Raw genomic sequence first — 13,407 nt, forward strand, 5'->3', positions numbered from 1 at the left:
GAAATAGAAAATACGTGAATGGTCTTTTCCCTTTTAACCAGAATCTGTGATTAAAAGTGCTTAAAGGAGGCTCCAGGCCCAGGTGACTTCACTGACAAATTCTGCCAAACACTTAAGGAAAAATTAAGCCAATCTTAACGTAAACATCCATTTGTGATAAAAGCTCTTAGTAGAATTGTAGTAGAAAGAAACTTTCTAACCTAGGGGGGCGCCTGGGTGGCTCAGTCGTTAAGCGTCTGCCTTCGGCTCAGGTCATGATCCCAGGGTCCTGGGATTGAGCCCTGCATCGAGCTCACTGCTCAGCGGGAAGCCTGCTTTTCCCTCTCCCACTCCCCCTGCTTGTGATCCCTCTCTCGCTCGCTCGCTGTCAAATAAATAAAAATCTTAAAAAGAAACTTTCTAACCTAAAAAGTGATATTTTAAAATACTGTATAGCAAACATCACGCTTCATGGTGAAATGTTGAAAGCTCTGTCCTCGAGGCCCGGGTCAGCTTGGCACTGGTACAGCTGTCACCTTGGGGACTTGTCGCAGTTGCTGAGCACAGTGCTGGGGTGGGTACAGGGCCGCAGACTGAGAGAGCGTTACCACGTAGGGTATGTGCCACCATGGGACTTGGGCGAGGAAAGCTGGACTTTCCTTGTTCCTACTGGTCAGCCAGGAGCATGCCTCACCTCTGAAGCCCTCTGCAGCTCCAGAGTTAACTTGGTTTTGTTACTTGGCGATTCAGGTTCTTTCTCCTAGGAGTTGAGTTTGTCTTTTTGTGCTGAGCGCAGGGACAACCTCTTCTTGGCTCCTGGCACTTAGTGGGCTCTTAATAAATCTTATGCAGAACGGACCATCTATTTGTGTCTAAACCATGGCTGAATCCCGGCAGAAAACGAATCCCTCTGCCTGAAGTCTTCAGGTGTCGAGCTGCTTCTCCGTCCAGAGGAGGCACCCGCTCCTCCCTGCACCTGCTCCCTGCAGCTGTTCCCAGAGCTGACTAGGCAGCCCAGCCAGTGGCTCGATTGGGCCACTTGGAGACTCACCTGAGCCCAAAGCCCAGATATTTCCTGAGGAGCCTGGAGCAGAGACAGCTGCTCTGGGTAGAAGACTTTTTGTCACTGCAAATGTGGGCTGGCGTGCTCCCAGGAGAGCCCTGGACAAGAGCATAGGATTGCTTAGAGAAGGGGCTGCTGTGAAATGTGGCACCAGGGCCCAACCGGAGCGGCCTGTCGGCCTTTGTGATATCCTGGAGTTACAGTGACATGCCTCCCTGTGATGATGGAGCAGAGGTCCAGACAGCATGCTGGCAGGAAGAGTGTGCACGTGGTGCCCGGGCAATTGCCTGGTTATAGTGTGCGTGCCGTTGGGGCACTTGGCTTTGAAGTACTGTCATCCGCTCTTTGAATTTATTGGCCATACAGTGCTGTGTTCAACTTTAGAAGCTGCCACATCCATCAGATTAAACCCTTTTAATAGCAACTAGATCTTAGGTTATAGGACACCAGATTTATTTAAACTTCAGATAGTTTTTAGAAAACCTCTTGGTATGATGGAGAGAACATTACCTTAAAACAAACTTGTCAAATGTTGTCTCTGCCATTCATTACTTGGATGACCATGGGCAAGTTACTTAACCTCCCCGAGCATCAGTTTTCTCAACTAGAGAGATAAAGGGAGTGATAGTGATAATAATTACTATCTAATGACAATTACATTATAATTTACCATGTCCACCCCTGCATGTCTGGCCTCATTTGACCCTCACTATAATTCTGTGATGTGTATTTCAGATTCATCGCTCTTTTATAGATAAGGCCATTGAGGCGCAGAGAGGTTAAGTAACTTGCCCACTGTTGCCCAGCTAGTGAGTAATAGGTCTGGGATTGGAGCCTGTGTTCCTGTTTCTTACCATGCTTCTGGACTGTCTCATAGGGAACTGTGAGAATTAAATGTGATCACATATGGAAAAGTACCTAGAACAAAGTCCTGTACCTTGTAGGTGTTAACAGCGTGGATCACTCTGCCCACCCCACCCTAGCTGGGCAAAGCTGAGGCTTTGGACTCCTGACCATGGTAATAATTAGGGAAGTTCCAGATCTCTGGCTGTGTGACCTGAACACCGGGTGTTGGAAAGGAAGGTGGACTTTTCACCAAGAAGTCAGGGAGTCTCATGTGGCTGTGGATGGGTCATTGTATCACAATGATTTGTGCTCATCAATGTCACAGGGGGTCCTTCAGCTTCCTCCCTCTACAAAGAGATTAATCACCCCTTTACCCTTGCCTGGATTTAGAACATTGCCTCATGACCCAGAAATGATCCCTTTTGCTTATTTGTCTTTACTCTCTCTAGCTGACCCTCACACAGTATCTGAATAAATTGGTCTGAATTTTGGGGCTTCGGTGGCTGAGGTGAATCAGTGATGGGTTGGGGGGAAGACAATGCCCAACACAAGTGAAACATGGGGGAAGCTGGGGGTGGAGCCAGGTGTCCAGAGTGGATCACTTCCTCTCGTGTCTTACCACAGGACCAGGTTCTGCCGGGTGGGTAGGACAGGGAGGGGCCCGGCGAGCCCAGAGATGCAGGGATTCTGCCCGTGTTCGCGTGTTCTCCTCACACGTGCCCTGTCTTCTCTCCACGGGACGAGCAAGATTGTTTAATAAGGTTATCAGTCTTTTGGTCTAAGAACATGCACTGTTCTCCAGAAAGCTCTTTGAGCTCTTCAGTAAGATGTTGAGAAGGTTCACTTGTTAATGTGAAACACACATTCACACGCATGTAACATATGCATATATATACGTTATTATTGACTTTTCTCTCACCTCAAGGGAACATTTGAGACTGCGCTGTACTAAGGCAGTGGTGGGAATGGAAGTTGTAGGATGGGGGTGGCTTGCTCATTACCTTAGGGATTTAAAAACTGCAACAATGTGCTTTTCTTTTATAGGTTTGTCTGCGGATTTTGAGCCTCTGAAGTTGACCTCTGCGTTAAGCGTTCGCTGCTGCTCCCTCACTGCCCGAAGAGATGTCTGTCGCTTACGATGATGCCGTTGGAGTAGAAGTGTCCAGCGATAGCTTCTGGGAGGTACTGCCCACGCTCGCGTCTTCATGAATGCAGAGACCAGGCTGATGGCGCCTGACAGGCCTGGCTTCTCTTGGCCAGAATTGGGGGAGAAGATGAGCAGACCCCAAACAGGCCAGGTCTCTGTGGTCCGATCCAGATGGCGGCAGGTGTGGCTAAGCTGTCAGTGGAGGTGGTGAACTTACCTGGCTAGAAAAGAGTGATAAAGAGGCTAGAGGTACATGTCAGGGTCTTATCAGTCTGTCTGATCTCAGATCTTCCTTCTCATGCTTAGCCGTGACATGACTTGGTGCTGCATACACTTATTACTGGGCTTGGCCGGGGAGGCAGTGTTAGCTTCTGACTTGTGTGCGGAAAAGTGGACAGTGGTGATGTGACATCGTGCTGGACGGTGCGGGCAGCTGGCCAGAGGGCTGAACAACTGCCCTCAAGCCTGTCGGAGCATCTTCCTGCGAGTCTTGGCCCTCAAGGAACTCCTTTCCTGATTAGATATTGGGGGGGGTGGGTTGTGTTTTCTGGAAGTCACTCTTCCTGGGCCCACTTTTTCCTGCCTGCTGCTTAAAGGAAAGTCCATTTTTGTTCTTGTGGCTAAAATCGCTGGGGGCTTAGCGGAAGGAGCACTAGCTTTGCAGTTGGAAAGATCTGGGTTCTGATCCCAGCTGTTCCCTTGCTAGCTGTGTGACTCTGGGCAAGTTGCTTGACTGATCCGAGCCTCAGGTCTTCATCTCTGGGGTGGGGGGGTGATACTGGCCTTCGAGGGAAGCTGCAGGATGAAATGAGAGTATACACATCAGCACCCACATGGGTGCTTTCCCGACCCCAGACGCTCGAGCAGCGCACGAGTTGGGGAGGATTCTCAGGGTTTGCTGGGGACTAGCATGCATTAGTTTTATAGACTTTGATTGATTAGGTGTATAATTTTGTCTGAGAACAAATACCATGTGATACTGTTGTCTAATAGAGACTGTGATCACAGGTGCCCAGTTTTAAAAAAGATGGGCAAGGAACTCAAAATTCTGTTAACACTCTTCGGGGGCCTGGGTGGCTCAGTTTGGTTAGGTGTCCGACTCTTGGCTGAGGTCATGATCTTGGGGTCATGAGATGGAGCCCTGTGTCGGGCTCTGTGCTCAGTGTGGGAGAGATTCTCTTTCTCCCTCTTTCTTTCTCTCAAATAAATAAAAAAATTTTTTAAAGATTTTATTTATTTATTTATTTGACAGAGAGAGAGGAGACAGAGAGAGTGAACACCAGCAGGGGGAGCGGGAGAGGGAGAAGCAGGCTTCCCGCGGAGCAGGGAGCCCGATGTGGGGCTCGATCCCAGGACCCTGGGATCATGACCTGAGCTGAAGGCAGACGCTTAACCGACAGAGCCACCCAGGCGCCCCAGAATTTTTTTGTTTTTAAGATTTTTATTTATTTGAGGGGCACCTGGGGGGGCCCCAGAATTTTTTTGTTTTTAAGATTTTTATTTATTTGAGGGGCACCTGGGGGGGCCCCAGAATTTTTTTGTTTTTAAGATTTTTATTTATTTGAGGGGCGCCTGGGTGGCTCTGTCGGTTAAGCGTCTGCCTTCGGCTCAGGTCGTGATCCCGGGGTCCTGGGATCGAGCCCCACATCGGGCTCCCTGCTCCGCGGGAAGCCTGCTTCTCCCTCTCCCGCTCCCCCTGCTGATGTTCCTCTCTCACTGTCTCTCTCTGTCAAATAAATAAATAAAATCTTAAAAAAAAAAAAATTCTGTTAACACTTTTCTTAAAGTTGGGCAGAAGGTCATTATCGATTTTTAGCTGAATACTTCATTTTATTAAAAGGATGTGTTTCATGAGCAGGTACTATGTGCTAGGTCCTTTTGAGGCTCCAGTGGGACATGTGACAACCCGAGTCCTTACCGCTCGGCTGGTAGTGGCCTTCCTGGTGGGTATCCAGGCCGGAGGTCAAATTTCAGTAGCCAGAGAGATGCATCTGCCCCGGGAAACATTCCACAGAAGGCAGCAAAAGTGACAGGGTGGCGATAGAGTCACGGTTGGGTTCCAGCCACTGCATCAGTGGCTCCCTGGCATTGTTAGGCACATTCTCACGGCACAAGGGTGTTGGGGGGGGGTGCTGGCGGGGTTGGGGGTGAAATACCCGGAGCTGTGTTAGAACTGGCAGTTACAAGATACAGTTTGGAGGTGCCTCTGGGACAGTGCTGAAACTCAGGACTACCCCTCAGCCTCCATGTGCAGGTTCAGGTTCACGGGCCGACGGGCCTAGCTTGCTTGCCCCCAGGGAGGCTGTGGCCTTGCCAGCATTGCAGAAGCATTTGCAGAGCCAGCCATGGCTGTGCAGCTCCTTCCTGTGAGCTCCTGGGAGGCTGACCTTTGGAAAAGCAGGTCCTTGCTAGTTTCAACACTGAACCAAAACCAGCTAAAATCCTTTAGAGTTGTGGGAAAACTTTCTGTTTGTAGCTGCAGTGACATTACCATCTGGTACTAATTGGTACCCGCCTTGAGCTAGATGGTGGTACGGAGGCTGGACACACAGCGGGCCTTGTGAGCGATAGGCCAAGAGAGGCAACCGGACAGGTTCAGATTTGTCCTTTGGAGCCAGATGGCCTGGGCTTGACTCCATGCCAGGGGGTGGGGGTGGGGCACTACTTTGGGCAAGTTACTAATTTTTCTTTGCCTCAATTTCCCAATCTGTAAAGTGGGGGTAAAAAAGGTACCTATATCCTGGTATTGTGAGGATTTCAGGAATGAACACGTGTAAAGTGGTGTAGGGCATCAGAATAGCTCTGTCCCTCTGATGTGGGAGCTGGAGGTCATCAGCACATGCATAGCACATCATCTGTGCCTGCAGGGTGCATTCGGCAGCATCATTTGAATTACCCAGTTGAGGGCAGAAACTGCTCTGGAGAAATTAGGTAGCTAAAAATAGTGCTATTACAGAAGTCTTTAGCTGCTGCTTAAAAAAAAAAAAAAAAAAAAAGTTGCCAACATATATTAAATCAAGTGGCTTTAACAAGTCCTGTCGCTGATTTAAGCTCTCAGGCTCCCTGTTAAATTCTTAGCCGCGAGAATGTCAGTGGACAAGAACATCTCCTTTTGCCTGAGGGATGCTAAGGCCAGTGGTTTATTTTCTAGTCAGGCCCCGCTCATCTTTTGATGCTCTCTGAAATTACTCTTCAGCTTGTAGAAATCAGCAGTGCTGTCATCTTCCTCCTCCCTGATGGCTGTTCATTGAACGGAGGAGCAGTTCCTCAGGGGGAACCCACCCCATTCGGCTGTGAGTGACTTTGGTGCACGCTGCCAGCCGCGCATCTTCTCCATGCTGTCAGCAGGGTCCCTCTTTCCCATGGGAGATGTCTTCTTACTGATGTGACCCACAGACCTGTACAGATCTACAGAAAGCCTTGTGGTCTTGAGCTGGAAAAGTCCTTGGGCTTAGTTTTCCTCCTTTCCACTGAAAGGTACTTACCGGAATGGGTCATCTTTTGCATGCTGGTTATGTGCCTGCACAGGAGGGACATGACCCTGTCCTCCAGGAGCCTTTGGCTGTGACATTTGGAGGTAAGCTCTCATGGGAGGAGACTGACACCAGACAGATCATTGTGTAGAGTGCTGTAAGATTTGCTGGGGTGGGGGCACAGCAGGAAGTGGGGCTCCCGCTTGGGGGTGGGGCAGGCAAGTGCATTGGAAGATGAGCAGGATGTGTTTGCTAGATGAATGAGCGAGCAAGTCCTGGGAGGTGAGATCACCCACAGGAACTAATATCAAATGGAATTGTTTGTAGGTATTTGGAGGGAACACTTTCTGTATTACCCAACACTTAGAGTAAGTAAGCTGTTTAGAAAAGAGAAGTGGGCTCTGATTCCCACAGTGAAGGCTCCTGGAGGAGAGAAGACGATGGCCCCCATGAAGGGGGAGTGGTCAGTGGAGCCAAGCCACAGTCTGCCTCTGAGTGTCATGGCGTTCAGAGGAGAAGGACCAGCTGCCTGGCATCACCAGAGAAGGCGTGTGGCGTAGATAGGGCTGGACTTTGAGATGGGATGGCATTCTGAGTTGGAGCAAAGTCTAGAAACCGGAATGAGCACAGCCTTGCAGAGGGCTGAAGACCTCGAATTCTTTGGAGCCCAGGACTGTTTTGGAGGCCAAAAGTCATGCGGGATTGGGTAGGTTGGGACCGAGGGGAGGCTGCTCCCCAAGTGGGTGACTTCTTCAAGTTGGAGCCTGGCGTGTTCTCGCAGGCTTCCCAGCGTGGGGTAGGGCAGCTCAGTTACTTCTGGCAAGTCTTCTGGCTCACTCCAGGAGCCTGAGGGCCCTCCTACTGTGTCCTCGGCTTCTAGGCCCTGAGTCTGGGTTTTCTCATAGGCCCTGGGGCCTGGTGTACAGAGACAGCTTAGGCTGCAGGTTGTGGGGTTTTTCAGGTGTCACCAGGGCTTCCTAGGAGAGCCTGGCCTCCTCTGCCTTCAGTGGGCTCTGGGCACACACAGTGGGTTTGTCGCCAGCAGGCCTGCTGCTGCGTGAGTCTCCGAGGCCTCCTTGGTGGCCAGGCTGGGAGGGCAAACTGCTAATTTCAGGAACTGGGTCCTGAATCTGCCTCATCCCCGAGGCAGGGGTCCTGCTCAGCTGTCAGCCGTATGTGCAGTTAGAGCTCAGATCTCCCTGGAGAAGCCTGGCTGGGGCTGACCTGTACTGCACTCTCTGTGGGCACAAAGAGCCTTTGAGGAGAAGAGTATTTGGGGGATGAAGAGAACATAAGTATCTTGCTGAAAATGTTCTAAGAATGTTAGCCCTAAAGAGTTAGCATGTGACTCTCGGTATTTAGCATCGCCTTCAGAGAAGGCTCTCCCTGCAAGCTTCCCGTCCGACTGTGAAGACAGAGTATCACAAGAGAACATCTCCACATGGAGCACGGTTTTGTCTGGAAAGCTGTCCACATGGAATGGCATGCACCTTTCCCATCCCTCTAGAACAATTTTGTAGGTAACATATTTAGAAGATGCCCCTGCCCTGTGTGCGTGGGTTCCATGGAGCCTGATTTGGCACCTGCCATGGTCCAGACCCATGGCTGAGTCCTGGGGTTCCAAGATGAGTACCTAATCTGTGTTGGGCAGTTACAGGGCAGCAAGGGTGAGTGGAAGCACAAGGCACACAGAAATAAATTGCCTTGCCCCCACCTCCCCCCACTTTCTCAGACCTGGACCGAGTTCCCTGTATGATGGCCTGTCTGTGGGTGTATCAGCTTCGTTGTAATCCCGCTGTGCTCGGGCAGAGCTCCCAGCAGGGTGGTGGCATGCCTTGATTTCCCTGAAGTTTCTAAAGGAACCATTAATTCATTCTTTCAGGCAAACTAATATCTGTTGTGTCACAACCGAGCATTAGGGCACTGGCCTCCCCTGTGCCGTGTTCAGTCTGTTCTCTACCCTGAAGCCAGGCCAGCTCACCCAGAAAAGCAAACCTGTATGATTCCTTGCCCTGGGTGGGAAGCTCCACTTTTCCGCATCACCTCCAGAGTAAATTCATACTCTGTAGCATAACGAAGGCATAAGCATGTGTTGGCAGCTCCTGGGCCGTCTGGTACTTCCTAAGGAGCGCTGCCCTGGGCTCCTTCTCTAGGTGCCTGTCCACAAAGAGCTGCCTCCCTTCCTGGTTGTCTTTCCTCCAACTGATCTCCATTGCTTTCCCAGCTCCTCCTCCAGGCAGCCTTCCCTCACCCATTCCGGCAGGCTTAGGCAGCCTTCCCGCATGCCCATTCGGTATGTAGTCTCACCTTTTGCTTCTCCCTCTGGGCTCTGAAGAACCTGAGGCAAAGACATGATTCTCACCCGTGTCCCCGGAACTTAGTGTGGCGGTGCCTGACATGCTGAATGCCTGTTGATTTGAATGCACAAGGAAGTCAGGGAAAGGAAGAGGTGTAATGCTAGGTAACAAGACATGCTTTGCTCCTAAGCTTACAATGAAATATTTGGAATGAGAGTATATATGCAAATAACCACAATAGTGAACAGAAATCATTCTTTCCGGAGACATTTGTAGAGCACTACTGTGTGCCAGGCCCTGTTTGAGTCCTTGGGGATACAGCATGAATAAAACAGACAGAAGTGACTTTTATTTATTTTTTTTAAAGATTTTATTTATTTGTCAGAGCGCATGCGCACAAGCAGGGGGAGCGGCAGGCGGAGGGAGAAGCAGGCTCCCCGCTGAGCAAGGAGCCCGATGCGGGCGGGACTCGATCCCAGAACCCTGGGATCGTGACCCGAGCTGAAAGCAGATATGTCCCCAGAAGTGACTTTTAAATGGTCCAGATGAGGCGCTATGAGGATGTGGAAGAGGCTCTCCCTCCTGAGTGGGCACGCCAGAGCTGTGCCAGAGGTGGCTCTAGGCGAGCTGGGACTTTCTGTCCCCCCACCCCTCTATCCCATGCATGGGTGTATGCTCTGATAAGTCATCAGGCTGCATGTGCTAAGCTATATGCATTGTCTGTGTAGTTTTAACACAGTGACAATGGCTAGCATTTATTGCTCTGTACCAGAACCCTGCTCTGGCTTATATGGGTGCTCTCGAGCCTCACGACTGTCTTCTGAGATTGTGATCTCCATTTTACAGGTTGGGAAACTGAGGCTTGGGTGGTTTTCTGGTGCCCAGCTTCACATAAATAGCAGGTGGTGGAGCTGGGATTCGGGCCCAGGCACCTCCCTCTAGAACTGCTCTCTTGCCTCAGGTCTCAGCCTCCCACGAGCTCCTCAGAGAAGAGAAATGTTCTTTTGCTCTGAGTGCCACATACTTAAAGCTTTTGCTAAAGCATGAAGTCACACCCTGTCTGGGGTCAGATCTGGGTACCGCCGTTTGCTAGTGTATGACCCCGAGGGCTCAGAGAAGTGAGATATGTATAGCCTGCCCGGTTTCCTAGGCAGTGACATGACCTTGCAGATTTCTCCTCCCCAGGATGGTTGCAAGAATCAGTAACCCGCACAGGGCCAGGGTCCCACGATTCCTGAGCCTGAGTGGCATGTGGCCTCCTCATTTAGTCTGTTTCTGAGCCCCGCATGCGAATGTTGCTTGCAGGGGAACAGGCAGAGGTGGATGAGTCAGGTGGCCTCTCATCTTGGTGCCAGCTTCTTCCTCCCCTGTCTGAGTGCCATAGAAAGAGCTGTTCCTTGAGAGAATTGTTTTGCTGTCAAGCTTTTCCTCTGAAGATAAATTATTTTCTCATTTGATTTTACTGATGTCAAAGTAACTTGTGTAAGCAGTGTAAGATAAAACGTTTAACCTTTTTACTCAGTAAACAAATTATACAATTTTAGAGCTGGTGGGCTCTTGAGTGCTTAATTAGACTGTGCTCGCTTAGCTCCATAGAGACATTTGTGTACAAATGTTTGGGGCTGGCACTGAGGGACCCAGGTATGGAGATGGGGTAAGGGAGCTCATGGTCTCGTGTATGTGTGTTGTGTGTTTTGGAAGGGGGGCTGGTAACAGAAATCAATGAAGGTAGAACCAGGGATTCGGATGCAGCGGACTCAGGGGGAGATGGGATACTGTGAAACCATCCATTTGGGGAGGGGATGGTCACAGAAGGAAGGGGGCATTACCTAGAGGAAGTGCTATTCCCACTTTTCCAATCTGGCAGTTTCCCCACCAGGTAATTTGGCTTCGTATCCCAGAGGTTTGCCTGATTTCAGACAATTCTCTAACTGTCCCCACCTCCTTTCACTGTTGGAGTTTCTACCAAAAGCTGCCAGGCCTCAGCAAGCCCTTACTTAGAGACCCCGGGGAGGTTAGCGCTGCTCTCATGGCAGGGAGGTGCCACACATCCAGCGCCTACCTGGAGCATGAGGGGGAATCAAAGAGGGTGTGACCTGGTCACTTGCCAGCCGTGTCCTCCGGCTGTTTCCTGGGCACTTGGCCTAAGGACAAGTGTGTGTGAGTGCCCCAGAGACCATGAGCTCCAGGGTGGAGTCTTAGGGGTGACGGCTTGCGGGGAGGGTGTGTGCTGTGCTCATGGACAAGTCCACGGGTGTCGCTGGGCCTTTGTTGATGTCTGAGCAGTATGTGCTGAGGGCACGTAGAGCAACAAACCCAGCTGACCACCCTTGAGGAGGAGTTCAGTTCTGAGATAACTTTGTTTCAACACCTCCTTCCTCTATACTTTATGTGTTCTGCCTTTGGAGTTAAATCTGCGAACTGGGATTTCTGGGTTTCTATGTCTTCCTGTTTTATTTGAATGCTTAAAGATCAATGATGTGGTTGATCTTTCAAGTTGTTGAAGTTTGGGATTTGTGCTTTATTTTATTATTATTTTTTAAAAGATTTTATTTATTTATTTGACGGAGAGCGAGAGAGGGAACACAAGCAGGGGGAGTGGGGGAGGGAGAAGCAGGCTCTCCGCCGAACAGGGAGCCCGATGCGGGGCTCGATCCCAGGACCCTGGGACCATGACCTGAGCCGAAGGCAGACGCCTAACGACTGAGCCACCCGGGCGCCCCGAGGGATTTGTGCTTTAAAGCTACCATGTAGCACAGGGCGCCTTTGCAGGGTGAGGAGCCTCCTTTTCTTCACCCTCCTACTTGATGAGTACAGTGCCAGGATCGGAAGGCAGGGCCGGTCTGCATGGGGAGTGTGAGCTGAACACCGGAGCTGGGCCTGGAGTGAGGCCCCGGGGCAGTGGCAGGACTGGTGCGGGGCAGAGTCAGCCAGAGCACAGATCAGTGAACAGGAGCAGGCCAGCCAGCAATTGGGTCTGTAACCCTTGCAGAGTCCTGCCGGGTAGGTCGCATTGCCCCGTTTTGAGGATGGCGGGCCCAGTGAGGTTAGGGCTAGTCCAGGTGCTGGTTCGGGGGAGCACCAAGGTGAGGAGCTCCTAAGACCCTCTGTTCCAGTGCAGGGCAAGTTGGGAGTCCAGAGGGTGGGTGCACTGAAAGGCAAAGGGGAGAACTAAGTGAAGTGGAACCCTGTAGAAATAAATGAGGACTGCCAGAGCAGTCTGAAAGCAGGGCACAGACGCGATAGTTTTCAGAGATACTCCGTATTCCCCTGTGCTGTCAAGCACACAGCACATTTCACAACCTAAAATCCACAGTGGCCCCGTTTGGAAAGGAAAGTTCAGAGTTGGGGTTGGGATAGGCTGAGGTAGGAGGTCCTGTGCTGGCACCTGGGGGACGCCCTGCCGGTGCATGCAGGCTATGGCCTCTGTCGTGTGCCTCTCAGGGAACATGGCGGGGAAGTGGTGACACGGCAAGGCCCAGGCTGGAAGCACTCCCAGCCTGCCTGGGACACAGGTAGACTCGGGGATAAACTAACTCGGATCCCGGATTTGACTGAAAGCCTTGTCAGCATAAATGAAGCAGCAGTGGGGCTCTCCTGCTGGATTGTGCTTGCATGGCTCTTTCCAGATTGGCAGAAGCGTTAGCTAGCTGCTCATTTGTCATCTGTGGAGTTACTCTCTGATGGTGCTCTAAGAGTCGATTCTTTTTAGCTTTTGTGAGGAGAGCTGGAATGACTCACTGGATTAAAAACTTGGTAGATAAAGGCTCATGAGTTACTTCATTGCCCATGCTGAGCTCTAGCTGAGCACTTAGCAGTTTCTCGGTCCCTTCCTGCGCACCTGGAGTGGGGATTCCCACCCCCAGCACCATTCAGGCATTGAGAAGGTATTACGGGGTGCCCTCTGGGTGCCTGGCACGGACGATGGGGAAGAATGAAGGCTCAGTACTTGCCCTCGAAGCCACTGTTAGCACATTTGGGCATGCAACAGAAGATGTCCGCACAAGAGTAACAAGGGAGGGATGAGCTGAGGGGGAAGACTTCCCAAGGGGATGGGGTCTCGTATAGCTCATGCTCTGTGGGCCTTGACACCCTGCCTCAAGCCTCCAGAAAGCAGCCTTGCCCCTCAGAGTTCCCTTCTGCTCTTACCACAAACATCATTTCCTTCAGGCAGTCCCGACCACCCAGAGTGTTCCTTCCAGAATTTGTGGCCATCTGTAACTGGGTTATTTATCTCACCGTAAGTCCCAGGAAGGTAGGGACTGACAGTTTGTTCACCATTATATCCCTCGTCCCTCACATAGTCCTTGGCACAGAGTTAGGTGTTCATTATACATTGGTGTGTGGCAAGAGGGTGGTGCCAGGCTCTCAAAAACTGAGTTATGAGGGCTTCAGGGGTAGCCAGCCAGTTAGTAGCATTGCCAGACTCTTCAGTTAGAAATCCTGGAATTGCAAAGGGCCCTTGGAGATAGATCATCTAGTCTTGTCCCCCCTCTTCATTTTGTCTCCCAGTGGCCAGGTCTGGTCCATTGATGTCTGAGCCAGGCTAAGAGCACACCAGGCTGGGAAGAAACCCACCCCAGCCCAGTGTGTTTAGCCCTT

At 51.0% G+C, this 13,407-nt stretch overlaps 1 protein-coding gene across 10 annotated transcripts in view; it reads left to right on the plus strand.

The window, feature by feature from the left end:
• The window catches only part of PACSIN2 (protein kinase C and casein kinase substrate in neurons 2), a 133,038-nt gene that overhangs the window by 90,632 nt on the left and 28,999 nt on the right, over nt 1–13,407 (plus strand). For all 10 annotated transcript variants that reach the window (XM_027593245.1, XM_027593255.1, XM_027593253.1 and 7 more), the window contains exon 2: nt 2,933–3,070. In XM_027593245.1, coding sequence (XP_027449046.1) covers nt 3,011–3,070 — 60 coding nt within the window. In that variant the 5' untranslated portion in view covers nt 2,933–3,010. The remainder of the gene's footprint in view (nt 1–2,932; nt 3,071–13,407) is intronic.

The sequence above is a fragment of the Zalophus californianus genome, chromosome 9 (assembly GCF_009762305.2).
Source record: "Zalophus californianus isolate mZalCal1 chromosome 9, mZalCal1.pri.v2, whole genome shotgun sequence".
Lineage (NCBI taxonomy): Eukaryota > Metazoa > Chordata > Mammalia > Carnivora > Otariidae > Zalophus > Zalophus californianus.